General features: G+C 46.9%; 1 protein-coding gene across 1 annotated transcript in view; it reads right to left on the minus strand.

Annotated features, from left to right (window-relative positions):
• Positions 1-1,231: 1,231 nt before the first annotated feature.
• The window catches only part of GNA14 (G protein subunit alpha 14), a 147,092-nt gene continuing 130,657 nt past the window's right edge, over positions 1,232-17,666 (minus strand). The window contains exons 3-7 of the mRNA XM_008142060.3: positions 9,472-9,626; positions 7,097-7,225; positions 5,922-6,051; positions 3,667-3,820; positions 1,232-2,762 (exon numbers count right to left, since the gene is read on the minus strand). Of these exons, the coding sequence (XP_008140282.2) occupies positions 2,572-2,762; positions 3,667-3,820; positions 5,922-6,051; positions 7,097-7,225; positions 9,472-9,626 (759 nt within the window). The 3' untranslated portion in view covers positions 1,232-2,571. The remainder of the gene's footprint in view (positions 2,763-3,666; positions 3,821-5,921; positions 6,052-7,096; positions 7,226-9,471; positions 9,627-17,666) is intronic.

The raw sequence follows: 17,666 nt of genomic DNA on the forward strand, positions 1-17,666 counted from the left end.
TACCTGATTCCCCCAGAATTTGGAAATTGTGAGTATGAATTCTTGTTTTCATGAGCACATAGTTTTTTTTGTGTTAAGTTCAACAAAATTCTGTTCTCCTTGTAAAAGGACACAATTGAAAACAGTGGTTTTAGTGCCAAGACTTTGACTAGAACGTCACATTTGAAAATGTGCAAAGAATCATGCGTGACCAGGCAGTTTTGAGTTTTAATAGAGCCCCTTGGAAAAGCTTCCTGGCACCTTGCTTATAGGGCTCCTGTCAGCCTTATTGGGTAAGAAACGATGGTCACTTCCTGGCAGGTGCAGGAACATCAGGATATATTGGGGACCTTGAGAAGAGAGGAAATAACCCAGACATATAGGTTATTGCAGGCGAAATTTGAGGCCAAGACCTTGGCTTGGCTTCCTAGCCTTGAGAGGATTTTAAAAAGTCCAATCTGAGATTCCTTATGAAAAGTTCCAGCAAAGCAGATTTTTAAATGCCTGTATCTGGTCAATCACTATTCTTGCTGCACTTACGTAAATCATCAAGTTTATTGGGACTAGATTTATTTTGCAAACAAATTAAACATGGGGATGATTATGGAGCGAAAAATGATGCTTCACTAGAAACTATAACGCATCTTGGGATGTCTGATTCTAATCCTGCTAACTGTCTGAGGTTTTGTTTTCTACCTGTAAACTGGGCTGGATCCTGAGTTCTAGTTTCCTCAGGTAATCTGGCTACAACTCTACAAATTAGCATTTCCAATCTCCCCCGAATCACTAAGAACAAATTTTATGAAATTCCTAGAAATCTGATATGCCAATGACTCCTGTTTGGACACTCCTTGTGCCTGTTGTGTGGGCCACTCAGAAAGTTGGCAGAACGCCCAGTGGCATCAGAGACATACAAACTGCAAAAGATGCTTCATCTAGAAACCTTCTGACTGGCTCAGACTGAGTTTATAATTGCTCCAACTATTACCCTTTGTTTCCACAGAAACACGCCTTATTAAATATCTGAGTGCTCCCACCTGCGACACCGCCTCCTGAAATGAGACACAGCCATTTAACTGAACTGACCTCTTCTCAAGATTAAGAGACCCATCCAAGGACACAACCCAGCTGTCCCTCAGCTCAGCCTCTGGACTGTGGGTTTCCTGTGAAGGTTCAGAGGTAAGACTTCAGGGGAGCAGAGTACATCACCCCAGAATATGCCGCTTCGGCATAAGGGTTTTTTTTTTTGTTGTTGTTTTTTTGAGCTGATTATTTTTAAGAAACAGGAGACATAGGAAAAACTCTGGAAAGTAGAAGTAAGGACCCTTTCATAGAGGAAATTGATATTTATAAGAGAAATTTCCATGTGTAAGGGTGTCTCCCTGGAAGAGGACGACTCTACAGTAGATGAAATTCATCAAAGGCACCAACTTAAATCTGTGAATCAACCCTACTCTGTTTACTGTGCTTTTCCTGGTAATGGGCCTTTCCCACCCCCCCAACATTAAGGTGATGGCGTGGGCCACTTTCAGGGAGTGACTCAGTTTCCCTGGGTGTCTCCCATGGATACAGGAGGCAAGCATGTATTAATCTTTTCTCCTGCTAATCTCAGGAACAGGTCCCAGCTTAAACCAAGAAGATAGGGGCAAAATTACTTTTCCTCTCTCCAAAGGACATGTAGGAAGTTTCTGAGTAGTTAATTGTTAGGTTACGGCATTTTTCTTTTTAGGAGCAGAACCATGAGCTCGAAGAAACACAACGTACGACGCTAATGGCAGAATGGTGTATTCTTAGCCTCCTCAGAAAGGCAAGGCCCACGTGGTGCAGAAGCACATCTGTGATGGCCATCAGACCTCTGGCAGGGTTACATTACATTTGTTACTAGTAAATAGTTGGGGCTTTTAGCCATTTCATAAGTTTATAAGGCCTGGTCACATACACATTTCACTAGGATAACATATGTGCTATCTGGAGCCCATTTACCTTTTGTCAGCTTTGGCTTCATGGTGATCCAAATGTGGAAAACCAAATTAGATATCAACGTAGTCATTAATTTGGCTTAGAAAGTTAGCACACAAAAAATAACCGTTTTAAAAAAATCTTTGGTGGCATGTTAAAGGCATCACACTTTATAGCATAAAGAGAGGAAAACAATTAAAAATGGCCTCAAAATTACAAGCTATAATAAAAAAGCTTAAAACTCAAGTTACGCAAATTAATCCTAGAGGTCTCAAGGCATGATCTCTAAATTAACAAACACACTTAAATTTATTTCTTTAAAAAAACAGTAAAATCATGATGGCTTTTTAAAAAATTCTATAAAACCTCAAATTCAATCACTACACAAAAATCTTAAGCCAAAAGTCAAGAAAAGAAATATAAAAACAATTTTGGAATCAAGACTTTGAAAAAGTTTTGCTAAATTCAAATGTCTTACAAGCTCCGTGGCCCATCTCTGTCCCTGTGGCCTACAAGGCGGACTTGGTGCAGTAGTGCCCAGGGGGCTGGGACGGCGCATGTCAGAAGCTCTCAGAATGATATCCAGGGGTCGGTGAGTCCCGTCTCTGGTTGGCGAGGTGTGGTCAGCAGCATTTACACGAGGTTGAACTCCCTCAGGTTCAGCTGGAGGATGGTGTCCTTGACGGCAGCGAAGACAAAGCGGATGTTCTCCGTGTCCGTGGCGCACGTGAAGTGGGAGTAGATGACCTTCTCCTTGTCCGGGTTCTGGTCCTGATAGAGTTTCAGGATAAAGTCTCTGGCGGCTTTGACGTCCTGCTTCGGTCCTGGTTCCGAGCGCAGTTAGAGGGATAAAGAAGAAAGATGCCACTCACCACCAGGTACTCCCCCAAATTAATTCCAGTGTCCTCTGGTCCTTATTTGGGATCTTTCCTTAAGCTATCTTAGTTCTAGGGAATAGTTTCGCTGGGCATTTTTTTAAAAAAATTATATCTCATTACAAACCTGTAAAAGAATATACTTTAAAGTATCTAGCTGGTACCTAAAACTTGTATTTAAGGCAATGTGTTGAAGGACAGTGTCCCGATTTAGCTTTCTGACTTGAACCGCTTTTGAAGAGAGATCACTCTTACTAACTCAGCAGGCAGCATGAGCTAGGAGAGGGAAGAGGGAGAATATGGGCACTAACATTGTTAGGCATCCACGTCTGATTTTAAAGCCTGTGGGATATACTCCATGGCCAAGCAGTTAGGACAAGGAAAAAGGAGAGTTCTAAAACACTGCTCCTCTGAATACCAATGTCAGACTTAGTAATATTAGAGACCTCCGGTACCAGAAATCATTAGCAGCAGGTCAGGAACTCCCCTGCCTTGGATTGGTCATATGGACGAGGAACCTAGTGTCCACCCTGTGTCTGCAAAGGAGCTGCCACACTTTAACCTACTCATCAGAAGTGCCAGGTGCTCTGACCAACTGGAAGTGCCATCAGTGGTAAGTCAGGCACAGTCTCTGCCCTCCGGAGCCGGCTGGGGAGAGAGGGCAGTGTGCCTGCTGGGGATGGGGTGAGGGTCGGAGGGCTCGCCTGAGCTGGGTCTTGGAGAACAAACTGGAGTTAGCAAAGGGCTAGCATGTGTGGAGGTGGGAACGGTGAGGAAGTCCATTGGAGGCAGACCATCGAGGCCCTGGGAGCCCTTAGAACTCTGGCCTAATGTCAGCAAGGTGGACACCTACCTGTGTATTCTGGGAAATAGCTAATTAGATGAGAGTACATGATTTTCTCTTCCAGAAGATCCTTCTTGTTTAAGAACAAAATCACAGATGAGTTCAGAAACCAGGGGTAGGTGATAATGGTTTTAAATAAGGCTTTGCTCTCTTCCATGCGGTTCTAAGGGAGAAAAAGAGGCACTTAGGGTTAACTAGAAAGAAAAGCAGTACTTGGGACACATGTCACTTCACTGGTTCTATCCCTCTGCCCCCTCACCCAGCTGGAGTTGGGGTCACTGTCCGTGCTGAAGCTGGTGAACACCCCCATCCCCACCCTCTCTAATCACCCCTCAACTCTAGCCACAAATTAGCATGTAAGGTATCAGAAAGGCTTTTGTGCAACGTGGAAAAGGAAAGTTCTTGCCCAGATTTGACAGAAGTTTTGTGTGTCCTTATTAGGATTGTTCACAGCGTCAGCCCTGGGGCACCCATTCTATTGGGTGTGGCCTCCAGACTGTGTGTCAGAAGTCGGGGGACAATGAGAGGAAGACTAGCTCTTCAGCAGGGCCACCACCCTTAGAGAAGGGGCCCAGCGCACCTGTGCACGCCTCCCATGCAGGTAGAAGCGGTGTGCTCGGCACGGGGGGCAGGGTCTCTAATGTATGGGTAAGGATACTTGTTTACAACATTTAAATACTTTCCCAAGCCTGGATAGTAGTAGGACCTGATGGAAATTATGCAGGACAGTAAAATTGCTGAACATTAGATATTGGCAGGAAAATAGTAACTTCGTGATTTATGGAGAGCAGATTTGTGCTCGATAGAAATACTTGAGAGAGATGTGCTGTAAGTCTCTGTTTTCCCACGACTCTCAGAAACATCGGTTCATAATCCTGTTCAATATATTTTGAGGGATTAAGATATGGAATTTATTGCCAGAGGAGAAATCCCTCTTGCTTTTAAAGTTTCTTTAAAATTTATTATGATCTTATCAATAATAACCTCTAAGGAACTACAACATATGAAAACAATGATGCCTGTACTACACAATGAGAGCATGCAACTCATGTCTACAACCAGAAGGGAAGAGTCTAGAGTGGCAACCACTTTTTCTCCAGATGCCTGTGTTTTTAGGAGAGGAGAAAATGTTCAGTGTTTTAGCACATCAGGCTGAAGTTCTTGTCCACCTGCCTAATCTTTTGCTTTTCCTGAGACAAATTTGGAGCTAATTTTTCATATTGATATCTCGAGGACTTTCCTTTAAAAAATTTTTTTTCCACTGAAGAGCTGAGTAGCAGCCAAGGATTCTATTCTTGTTTGCACAATGACTCTAGCTAATTAGTGGAGGATTAACCCATTTACTAATGTAACTGTGCTCCTTAGAGAAAATTCTGCTCTCAAGAAACACAAGATATTATTTGTTCGTGGTTATTACCTAATCCTGGATAGAGTTCTTGACTGATTTACTTTCATGCCCTAGAAGCGAGAGGCATTTTTCGACATGGTCAAAAGATAGGGGGGAAAGACGATGGGAGGATAAGGGTATCCTGCAGAAACTGCCCCATCCTCACAGAGAAGTGACTGTGGTGGTCAGTGTCACTGGCCGGGCAGACCCAGGCCATGCTGTGGACCCTGCGGAGGGCACTGAAAGCCTGGCAGGGTGGTCAGTCCCAGCTCGCCCCTTCCTGGAGGCCCCCAAACAGCCAGCCCAGCTGGGAGTAGGGGAGGAAGCCCTGCAGGTGGGGAAGCCTGTTCTCAGGTAAAGTTGACTAGAAGTAGCATTGTTCAACTCTGACTGCACATTAGCATTCCTAGGGGACTTGGAAAAGACACCTCAACTCCAACCCAGCAGTAGGAACCTCTACTGTGGGGTCCAAAGGATGGTGCTTTTTCAAAACTCCCCGAGGGCTTTCAGTGTGCAGCCAGGGCTGAGAGGCTCCACCGCTGCAGCGATGCTCAGGCCGCACACTCCTCTCACCAGGCTTCTCTGTCAGGTACCCATGGAGTTCCAGTGGCACCCAAGTGTGAGATCCAGGTCAGTGATCCTCAAACTTACGTGTTTATGGGCATCACCGGGGACATTACTAAAATGCAGATTCTGATGTATTAGTTCTACATTTCTAACGAGCATCCAGGCGACGCTCGCGCTGCTAGTCCACACACTATACTTTGAGTAGCAAAACAGTTTAACGTCAGGCATAGAATCTAGTGGCAGAGCCGGCTGGCTTTTTGCAAACTACAAAAATAGGTCTCTGTCTTCCACAGCTCCCCACCTGGCATACCTCATTGTCACACTCAGCCAGGACCTGGTCGTATTCACTCAGCGCAACCAAAAATATGATGGAGGTGACGCTCTCAAAGCAGTGGATCCACTTCCGCCTTTCGGATCGCTGGCCACCCACGTCCACCATCCTGTCCAACAGAAACACAGGTCTCAAAGGCTGGATTCGTGGCTCTGGAGGAGGGTGTGCTCCTTCCACCATGGAAATCAGTAGGTCTTGGCTTCCTCCCTGATCTCCAGGAGTGAAAGGTTTGAGCACCACTGCTTTCGACACTGAGGAACCACCAGACGTTTCCCAGCAGAGGAGGACAGAATGTAAGTGACGTCACTGAAAACAGGTGCGGAGGTCACTCAGGTTCAGAAGCTGCGATTGTCCAGGCGGAAAGCACAGGCCTCCCCTTGGGCATTGCTCTACCCACTGGAGGGCCGGGGCACCAGCCACCAAAGGGGCAGAACGGCGCCAGTCTTCCAGGTCCACTCAGCTTTCTCCGGGCCTTTGCTCCTTCCTGTCTCCATGCCTCTAATTTATCCACAAATCTTTTCTCCATTAGGTGGATGCTGCCCCTTCTTCCCTGTAAAGATGTGTAAGTGCCCTCTGTCCCATAGGGGAAAGATTGCAGGGCCTCGTAGCCATAGGATCGATCCCAAGCTTGAATGCTACATCCAGGGGTCAGGCGGGCTTCTGCAACGTAGATGTATTCTCTTTGGCCAACGTAGTGTTTTGAAGAACTTTTGAGTTAACATTTAAAATACCGGCTGTTTCACTTAAAACACTTGTTATCTAATTGGAGGATCTGGTCATAGTGAGCCTGCATTTTGTCCCCCAACGGCTGGCGTCCACTGTGCAGCAACCATACCTTTAGACAGGGCCCCTAGCCCTCCGGAAGTGCATGCTCTTCTATAGACGTTGCAAAGGCCTGCCTGACCCCTGCAATCTTTCCCACTTTGGATTCCCAAATGGGACAGAAGGCACTTACACATCTTTACAGGGAAGAAGGGCCAGCATCCAGGGAGAATAGAAAGGTGGGTTCCTCTCTATTCTAGCATTTGAAACCGACCACAATTCTAAAAACCCTGTGATGGAGAGGGCACAGTGCCCTGAAAGATAAGAACCCTTTGGGGGACTTCCAAACCTGCACAGATTCTTAATGGAATGCATCAGGGAGACGTTCTTACCGAAAGATGATGTTTTCCAGGTCAAATGGATACTCGATGATGCCAGTTGTGGGCACTCGAACACGAAGCACATCTTGCTGCGTCGGCACATATGATGGCAAGGCGATCCGGTCAATATCAGTCAGGTAACTGCAATATCAGAGAACAAGGTGCCGAGACTCATTTTACAGAAAGGAGAAGTGTCCATCCCACTCCAAGGAAGTCACTCCAGCTCAGAGCAACCCCCACTCAGATTCCTGGGGCCCATCAATGACTCTGAGAGCCAGTCCTCCTGCAACTGCTTCAGAAGGAATGTGGATCAGGAGCCCGCATGAGCCTTGTGGGAAACCTGTGGATCACCCCATCACTTCCTTCTGGGTCTAGCTCATCACTGGCCGGAGGAAGTGGAGTCTAACTGCCTGCCTTCCAAAGGCCCTTCCCCTCCCATACTCGTCCTCAGCCAAGAACATTATAGACTGCAGATGCTGCTCTCCGGCACTTTGCTGAGTGAATTGGGGTTTCTAAGAAAACACAAAGCGTAAAACAGGCCAACAGGAAGTTCACAATAACAATGAGAAAAGGTTTTCCTGTTACATGGGGAAATTAAACATCTAAGCTAAATCAAAACTTGTCTTGGATTATTTTTGCCATATATGAAATCCCTGAGCTTCAAGTATATCATTTTTCTGAGGTAAAATAAGAGGGCACTTAAAAACATTTTTTTTAAGTCTTAAAAAAGGCATTTTTTAGTAAAACAACTAACTCAGGCCCTGGTCAGTGACAGAGTTGATTCCGAGCCCATCAGCCTACTGCAAACTACCCTGTGTCCCAATACGTGACCCCAAGGCTAATCGTCACTGACTTCCATATGTGTGCTTCTTTTTACTTACACCTGTCTTGTTCCACCAGAAACAAGGCAGGTGTAAGTAATGTTCCTTGACATCAGAGAGCACTGGTTGTACTTGCTGCCCTCCCATTTTGTGCAGTGAATACCTGTCCACATAAGTAGACGTGACCAGCAGAGCAGATGGCAATCACTGACCTGGACCCAGAAAATGCATAGATGTCTCTGGTCTCCCCAGTTCCAAAGGCGGGGCAACTGTCTGCTGCAGCTCTGTCCACAAATCTAGTCACTTTCAACGTTCTTCTCATACTTGCTGCCCCAGATTTCAGGGCTCCATTGAGTTTTATGGTGCCTCCAATGGATCTTTTCCAAATGGATCCACATCAAGAGCCTGAGTCCCTCCCCAGGGTCTTCACAGAGCAAGTGATGCTAGACTCTCTCCAGGAAGATGCCGGGACACTGTGGCCAACCAGGCTGTCCCTGGCTCCCAGCTGTCACCCACAGTCTGCCCTCCTCTTTGGGACACTTCCTCCCTTCCTTCTGCCTCTTTTCTGAAGTCCCCACCTTAGTGGGACTTCTTGTATTTCCTTTCCTGCTTTGCACCTAAATGTTCCTGAGCTCAGATGGGTTGTGCGAACCTGGATTAATGGATTAAACATTCAGCCCGGGATCAACCCCAAATGTAAGACTCCAGCTTCCTCTCCTGCTCACTGCCTGGTCCAGGTGATGGGAGTGGATCCCACGCCAGCTCCGAGGGTGATGACAGCACCTGAAGGGAAGGGGACGTCTCGGGAAAGGACCTCGGGGCCCTCAGAAGATGGAAGAAGACATGGGCCGCGGGGCAAAGAACTGAGCTGCAGGAATCGTCTCTTGAAGAAGGACTGTGATTCAGATTGTCCAGTGATTTGTCTGGCTGAGGCACTGCCTCAGGAAATTCTTAAGAAAATGAAATTCTGGTCATCTCCCTGGGATCCTTTGCATGCAGGCCCATCTAATTTTCTTACTCTAAAGATAACATTTAAAACTTGAGCTTTATGGATGAAAAAAAAAAAAATGTGTAGGCCTTTGCAAGTTGTTAATAAACCAAGAGCTCCCAGATTGAGCTTCCTCCCTGGCTCTTGCCCACTAGAGGGCAGCACATGATCAGCCTCTGCCGGGCCTATAGCATTGAGATCTAAACTCTGATTTTTAGATTTTAGGGTAATGGGACCTTGGGTCTACTGATCAGGAAATCCGAAGGCAAAGGGGTGTGGAGAGGAGGAAAGTAGAAGGCAGAAGCAGATGCAGTCCTCTTCTAAGTCAGATCATTTCAGCACCCCAAATGAGATCAGTTCCACCAAGGGAACACCACATTTGCTTTCGCCTCATTGAAAAGGACAGAGGCTCAGGACATGGCTGGGACAGGTGGGTATGGGCAAGGAGAGAAATCTGGGATCCACGGGGAGACTGAAGGTTTTAGGTGGGAAGAGAATCCCCAGGGGAAGCTTCTGTGAGGTACATGCAGCATGCTTGCCCGAGAGCTCAGGGCAGCCCGCCGAGGCTCTGTACTCACTATTTGGCAGAGTCTGAGAGCTGGTACTCCCTCCTCCTGTCGTAACACGCCTGGATTCCTGGGTCCAGCCAGAGCTGCTTGATGGCCTGCACCTGGTCCTCGGAGAGCGCAGAGACCCTGTCTACTTCCACTTCTTTGATTAGCTGGGCATTTTCCTACTCGGGGGAAAGAGAACCTTTAATTAAGCAAAGGAAGCCAACCCATTGGGCACAAGACTTGCCCTGCTTTATGGATCAGGGGACATCTCCCTAGGTGCTAGGGTTGGGTAGGGACCCTCGGGGGGGACCCTCTCATTGCCACGCTGCTCAGCCGCACAGTGAGGGGAGCTGATGTGGCTGCCTCACTCAGTGGAGGGAACCACACACCCAACACCTTTGGCTTTCAGTCCCAGCAGTGCTAGGAGGTCAGTTACACCAGCATCCAGCAACCAGTCCCGCATAGAGAAGCACTGACCAACTGAGCAGCATGGGACTAACAACTTGACTGCCTCTTTACATGCTGCTTATTTGAATCTCTGCACTGCCAATTTAAAAATAACCATTGTCATTGTCGGTGGTGTACGAAGGGTGGGGTGGTAGAAATGGGTGGAAGCAACAAAGGAGTGTATTCTTTTGAGAACTGAAAAATAATAATGCCAACTTATACGTCTACTCTCTTTTTCCTCCTCTTTAAACATTTTTTAATTGACCTTATTTTTCAGAGCAGTTTTAGGTTTATAGCAAAACTGGGTGGAAAGTAAAGAAAGTTCTGATGGAGTCTGCCTTTTTTTTTTTTTAATCCTCACCCAAGTATATGTTTGAATTGATTTTAGGCAGGCGGGTGGGGGGAGAGAAACATAGATTGGTTGCCTCTTATACACGCCCCAACCAGGGATCAAACCCAAAACCTAGGTATGTGCTTTGACTGGAAATCAAACCCACAACCTTTTGGTGTATGGGGTGATGCTCCAACCGACAGAACCACGTCACCAGGGCAAGACTGCTTTTTATTATCATGTGTCACTGGGAGAAGCACTCAGACAGAAACCCCCACCCCAGGCCACTGACTGCTATACCGTTATTATGTATATAATTACCATCATTATTAAAGAGTCACTACTCTAATGCTATTGCCCTATTATTTCAGTAATTCATTATTACTGCAATTATTACTATTACAGAAGTTACCATTTATTGCCTACTTACCATGTGCCAAGGGTTCTACATACATTATCTCATTTAACCAATGGAAGGCTAGCACAAGACCAGAAATCTTTCCAAATCTCAGCAAATGAAAATGATAAGGTTGGCCTGCCTTCACATGTCCACGTGCTGGTCCCGGAGACTCAGCATCCCATCCCTGGCTGCAGGTTGCAGCTGACCAGAGAATTCTGCCAAGAGAGACGGGAGCCGGCCCCTTCTCCCCTCTCCCATCCTGCAGAGTCTCCCAGCAATTACATCACGCGGAGCTGGCTATTCACTGGCAGCTGTGAGTCAGCAGAACATCTGTTTGGCAGCTGTCATCTCCTAGAGTATATATGGTACCCCCGGAAAAGTTGCTCTTGCATTGCTCCTTCTCATTACTAGTCCAACAGGAAGCCAGAGAACAGGGAGATCTAGAGTCACCTGCTCAAGCACGACCGAGGCTGTGATGAAATCAACATGACTGCACCACATCCATCACAGGAGTGGGAAAAACTGCGCTCGACTGCGGGATGCTCAGGCAGGCAGGATCTCCAACAAGGTCGCAGCAGGATGGCGCAGTGGGACGTGCCAGGGATGGGGAGTCAGGACCCTGGGTTCTAAGTTGTGCAGTTGGACCTTTAAGGACCCCCACATGCCTCAGTGTCCTCGTCTGTAAAAGGAGCCAGTGGTTTTTCAGGGGAACCTGATTTATAAAGTATCACCCAAAGGTAAGTAGAATTAACCTTAGTATTACAGCGGATGCCTAATAAATATTCCTTGTGTGCCAAACAGAACACATTGATAGCCCTGAAACCACTACTTATGACTCCACCCACTGTCACATTTGGCATCATCTGCCCTGTTCTCAGCCAGAGAGAAGGACAAATGGAGAATGTGGGCAGCGTCTATATGGAGCAGAGGGCTGTCTCCCACCTCCTCCCTCCGCTCTCCACCTCCCTCTTCCCAAAAGGATCAGGTGGTCTCTTCTCACCCTCTAAAGGTACAGTATCTGTGCTTAGCTCTACACTCTAAGTTTAAAGTATCTGTTTTCTTCTCTGTCTTCATGACCAGTCAGGAAATGCCACGAGGGCAGAGTCAAAGTGTGATTGATCCCAGAAGCTAGGACAGTGTCTGACAAAGGACAGGTGCCCTCTATTGATGTAGGCATCCAATATCCAATAAGCATTTGTGGCGTTCATAAAAATATATCTAACAGACAAAATCACAAGGAAACAATAGAAGGATGCTAGGGCAGGACAGACGCCTCAGCCGGTCACAGTTGGGATACAGGGAGCTGGGGGCACGGGGAGCCAGAGGACAGGAAAGTCTCAGAGGAGGAAATGCTCTTGGCCAATGTCTCTCACTCTGTTAAGTGCTAAGAGGCAGCACTGTGAGAATCATCAGGGATGTTACAAATACATCTACCTCTTCTCACACACACCATGTGGGATTGTGCTATGTGGTAAATGAAATGTTAAATGTGAGCAACATTTGTCTCTTTTCAGAAACCAACTTCAGTCACTCGGGAAGCCCGGCTGATGGAGGGGCAGAAAACCCCTAGCATACCAGACTGCATATGTAGCATGAGTGATAAATCGCCTTTTATTGTGTTGAGTAAACTGAACTTTGGGGGCAGCTTATTACTGCAGCATAACCTACTCTATCCTGACTGACACATGCTGCAGTGGATAAACCTGGCATCTGGCTCTTCCAGTTGAGAGAAAAAGTGCATCACAGTGACATATCAAAGAGGAACGCAGGCTTCCACAGAGGCTGCTGCAGGATGGAATCTGGGAAAAGACCTAGACCTGAGCTTTCAGGTAACCAGGGAGCTCAGCCAGGAGAAGAAAACATTCTGTCTGTCCTGCTAAGTGACAGGACTTTAGGGGAAATATGGCCTGAAGGAAGAGGAGAACTCAGTGTCGTTAGAAACCCAACCATCGGACTTGGCTTGGAACAGACTGAACTCAGAGGGCCCAGAGGGCCCAGAAGTATTCTAAGTTTAGAGATCTCCTCCTGGTTAGCTCTCACATCTGTCAAGATAATTTTTAAAAACTTCCGATTTTGAAATAATTTGACTTGCAAAAATGTGGGGGAAATGGTACAAGAGTTGCTCTATGACCTATCCCTTTCAAGGTGGCCCAAATAATGGTTTACTACCTTGCTTTACCATTCACCCCCTTTCCCTCCAAGCGTGTGCACACACATGCACACATACACTTTCCCCCCGCTGGAATATATGAGGAGAAGTTGCAGACATAATGCCCCTTTAAAGACGTCAGTGTGTTTTTCTACAAAAACAAGATTTGCTTGTATAACCACAGTATAATGATAAAAATCAGGAAATTAACATAGATTGTATAGTTACAATACTGTAATCTAACCTTTAGACCTTGTTCAAAATTTGCCCATTGTCCCATTAATGTTCTCTCCCTGCCCAGGCAAGGGTCACAGTGCATTTACTTGTCTCTTTAGTCTCCACTGACCTGGAAGGTTCGGCAGTCAAAGAGGTCGTTTTTGCCACTCTGATCAAGAAGCTTTCAAGAGCTAGATTTTATTCAGAATAGAAATATACACCATATGATTATGGCAAAAAATAGATAAATAAGTAAATAGAATATAACAGAATAAGTAAGAATGGCCTGACCCGGAATGTTGTTTAATCACACATCGTCACGACGATGACGGACAGAGAGAGACTGGCATAGCCCAGACTCTTAGAATATCCCAGGGGCAAGTACCACGAAGGGAAGGGATGAACGAGGAAGAGAGAGGCCTGTTCTTTAAATACATGTATTGAAATAGGAAAAGAATGACTTTTGTACAACAGGCCCTCGAATACTGTCGTTTTGTTAAACATATTGTTGTAAAGTTGGTGAGATGCCATAGGAGGTAACTCTGGTTTATATCAATTAGCTGGTGGTAGCCCTGGTTTTGTGAAGTGTACTTTCACTTAAAGTCGCAGAGCCTAGCTACACCGTTAAGTGAGGACTTACCACACACTGTTAACAATGTCTGTGGTTACAAAGCATGGGGTTGTGTGCATATTCCCTCTGGCTTCGCTGGAACGTTTCCCAGACAGGACATGGGCATTTTGATGGGCCTTGTCAAACTGGGCAAGGCACCCCCCTTGAAAAGCAGGGCCCCTTAGAAATTTGGGAACAGTGTGTGCCATTTAAGACTGGGAAGACGGGGAGAAGAGTTGAAGAGGATCAGGTTTAGGGAAGTGTGACTGGGGCAGGGGACATGCTGAATCTGTGGCCACCGACATCTAAGTGGAGATGTCCAGGACGTGGGTGGGTAAAATGGTCTGCAGTTCATGGGGGAGTCCTAGGCTGGAGGAGCACATCGAATTGAAATCGGAAAACAGTGTGGAGTTTCCTCAAAAAGTTAAAAATGGAACTGCCATTTGACCCAGCCATCCCACTTCTGGGAATATACCCCAAGAAACCCAAACACCAGTCAGAAAGAATGCATGCACTCCTATGTTAGTAGCTGCACAATTCACCATAGCTAAGATCTGGAAACAGCCCAAGTGCCCATCAGCAGACGAGTGGATAAAAAGGCTCTGGTACATTTACAACATGGAATACTATGCGGCTGTAACAAAGAAGGATCTCTTACCCTGAGACAACATGGAGGGACCTGGAGACTATTATGCTAAACAAAATAAGCCAGTCAGAGAAAGATAAATATCACCTGGTCTCACTCATATGTGGAATCTAATGAACAAAATAAACTGATAAGCAAAAAAGATCCAGATACATGGAAGCATAGAACACACTATTGCATCTCAGAGGGAAGGGGGAGGGGTGGATGTGTGGGAAGAGATAAACCAAAGAACTTGTGTATATATATGTGTGTGTGTGTGTGTGTGTGTGTGTGTGTGTGTGTGTGTGTATCCCATGGACACACAAAAGGGTGGTAAGGACCCGGGGAGGGGTGAACGTAGGGAGGAGGGAGTATCTGCAATTCTTTCAATGAAGTTAAATTAAAAAAAGAAAAGAAATTGCCTAACTCATTCATTTCATTGAAAAATCACAAAGGAGTAAATATTACAGGAGCAGATTCAGCAGCTACAACAGAAACATGACCGGTTTCTCAAACTCTGATCTCAGATCTGGCTTTTCCTCTTCTCCTGTCTCAAACAGAACCACCACTTCGGCTGCTCCGAAGGAAGAACATGGAAACAGATGTCCTGCCTGTGGGTTTGGCTTGGAATTCCCATGGTGACAGTGAAAGGAGCTGGTCACGAAGTGGTGCCTTGCTGGTTTCAATGTGGCCCAGGGCTGCCTGGGTGACAGCCCCAGTCCAGCCCAGAGAGCCCCTCTGGCGGGAACCCAGAGCCCAGCGGGCGGCCCAGTGCTCCACCAGATTCTCCCTGGGAAAGCACCCCCTACCTACCCCACTCCCCCCAACACACACACCATCAGCTCCCAGGACTGCGGGGCCCAGAGCTTTCTCTCCGACTGCCTTTCTCCCTGACGAGGGTGCGAGGGTTAGTGTGGTTCATATACAAGTTTTTAAAAAGCCACTCATCTCTGGTCTCCTCCTTTCTGGTTCCTCACCCCCTGTTCCTACCTGCCCGGGTCCCAGTTTCTCAGACCTAAACTGCAGTACCACTTCCTACACACACACCTTCCAGGAGTGGGGGCACCATGTCTCCTCACCCGCTTTTGTGGGAACGGCTCTGAGCTCTTCTGAGATTTTAGTTTATTTCTTTTACCCATATCTGAGCCCGAACATGGTGTTATTAGAGAGGATAAGCTAATAACCCCAGAATTTCAGTGCCGTATCAACACACACATGGTGTGTTACACTCCTCAGTCCAATATGAGTCAAGGGTGGGGGTGGGGAGGACTCTGCTCCACACAGTTATCCAGAGACCCAGACACCCCTCCCCCCCATCAAGTGTCCTGCCACCTCCTGGGGCCCTGGGATCCCCAGCTGGCAGGTGAGGGAGGAACAGACGGAGCAGTGGGCTGCAATCACAATTTCCGAGGAAGGATGAGTGAATTATACTGAGTCGCATATGTAAGAGACTGTCCCCATCAAAGTACAAGGAACACACATCACAGAACCTCAAAGGACCAGGGGCTGTTTCTGCTCTTGGGACCCAGGGTCAAGGCTCTTCTGGGTCAGCCCTAAAAATCACTAACACGACCAGTGTGTCAGCCATCTCTCTCCCGTGTCTTCTCTCACCTCAAAACAACTGGAAGACAGCATCACAGAGAGTTATCCGCCCCCCAAAGGTGATATCACCCCAACTCCTTTCCCTTTCTCATCCCAGTTCATCTGTAACCCCAAGGGCTCTGGACCTCACGTCATTCCATCTCAGATGGAACGGACCAATCAATACACCGCAAAGGCACTCAGCCACTCTTACACGCAATTGCATGCGGTTCTCTGCGGTAACCAGGAGAGTAAGGAGACCCAGTGGGATTGGCACAGCGAGTCTCTCCTCAAGCATTTCAGAGTTGTACAAACATTTAACCAAGCTTCCTACTTCTGGTCAAAAATCCCTACCATGCCATCAGCTGAGCCCATCTAGGAGGCGGGTACTGGGCATGGTTTCTCACAAGTCCCTGGAGCCCAATAGAACGGGTTGTGTGCTTACTACTTGCTAGGTCACACTGGGTCCCAGGGGAGGTGAGTATAAATAATCCGTGGGGCCTGACTGAAGAGGGTGACAATCTAGAAACAAACCAGTGCACCCCTGACAGCAACCCTATTTGCCCAGGACCCCTTCGAAATGTCCTGGTCCTGCCTGCCAAGTGACAGTCTCCAACCGGCGCTGGAGTCCCCAAAGTCACCTGCTCATCGGGCAAGCGAAGCATCTGAGTTTCCTTTTAAGAGGCAACAAAGGTTATCTGCACCCCAGACCCTGGCAGAGGGTTTATCAGGGACCTCTCCGCTGCCTGACGGATCAAACGTTGAAACAAAGGATATTGATGGGTGTTTTCCCTGAAGCTCACAGCCAGCCAGGCCTCTGCCGCATTTCCCAGAGTGCTAGACTATATAGCACACAACTCAACCAAATGTTGTAAGCAGACTGAAAAACCCCATCTCTGTCCAGATAAATTTAGGACAAGGTCTGAGACAGTCCCCCAAGTACCGTATTTTTGTTGTTGTTGTTGTTAACTGTAGGGCTTCGCAGTTGTGTGTGTGTGTGTGTGTGTGTGTGTGTGTTTGTGTGTGTGTGTGTGTGCAAGACATGCACCACGAGGGGGCAAGATCTTAGCCCTTTTTCTTTGTCGATGAACCCCAAAGACCTAGAATGGTAGCTGGCACATCGGTATAAATAAATAAATAAATAGATAGATAGATAGATAGATAGCACATGAAAATCTTTACATTTAATCACTACAGATAAAATATAGTAAATCAAGATACATCAGTTCATGAAAAGGTGTAAGTGTGCAGACCAAATTCTTAAACCATCCGATCACTTACAGTGAGAATGCGCAGATGCATGATAGCAAATAAACTCTAGAGCTACCACAGGACTCCCTCAATAACACAGCCTTTAGTGAGAACGCACTGGACTGAGCAAACACCAGCAGGAATAAGCCCGTAGCAACCACGGCAAGTAGAACAATATTGAGTAGAAACGCCCAAGCAGAGCACGGAACCTTTCCCATGCTCATTTGATTATGAGTTTCCAGAGGAGATGTGGATTTCACTGTGTGCCAAGCTCATGCGCTTCAGGGGCAGCTGGTCTCCTTTTCTCAGAAGGTCTACGGCTCAGACCCCAGTCGATTCCATGGCGGTGAAAGTCAACAGCTCTTTTATAATTTCTGCTAATTCCCAGGGCTTAAGCCTTCATGGTTCAGCATCCTCACTGCACAGGCACAAAGCTCAGCCCCTCCATCCTTTGCACAGAGCATCCCACCTGTCCAAAATCTTGGGTTTCATAGGGGATGGACACATTGCACAGCTTTCAACCATCTTGTCTCTACCTCCGCCCTCTCTCCTGAAGCTTTGGAGTTCAGGGGCTCCCAATCCTTCACCTTTTCTTGTAACAGTGATTTG

This window comes from Eptesicus fuscus, chromosome 15, assembly GCF_027574615.1.
Source record: "Eptesicus fuscus isolate TK198812 chromosome 15, DD_ASM_mEF_20220401, whole genome shotgun sequence".
NCBI classification, from domain to species: Eukaryota; Metazoa; Chordata; class Mammalia; order Chiroptera; family Vespertilionidae; genus Eptesicus; species Eptesicus fuscus.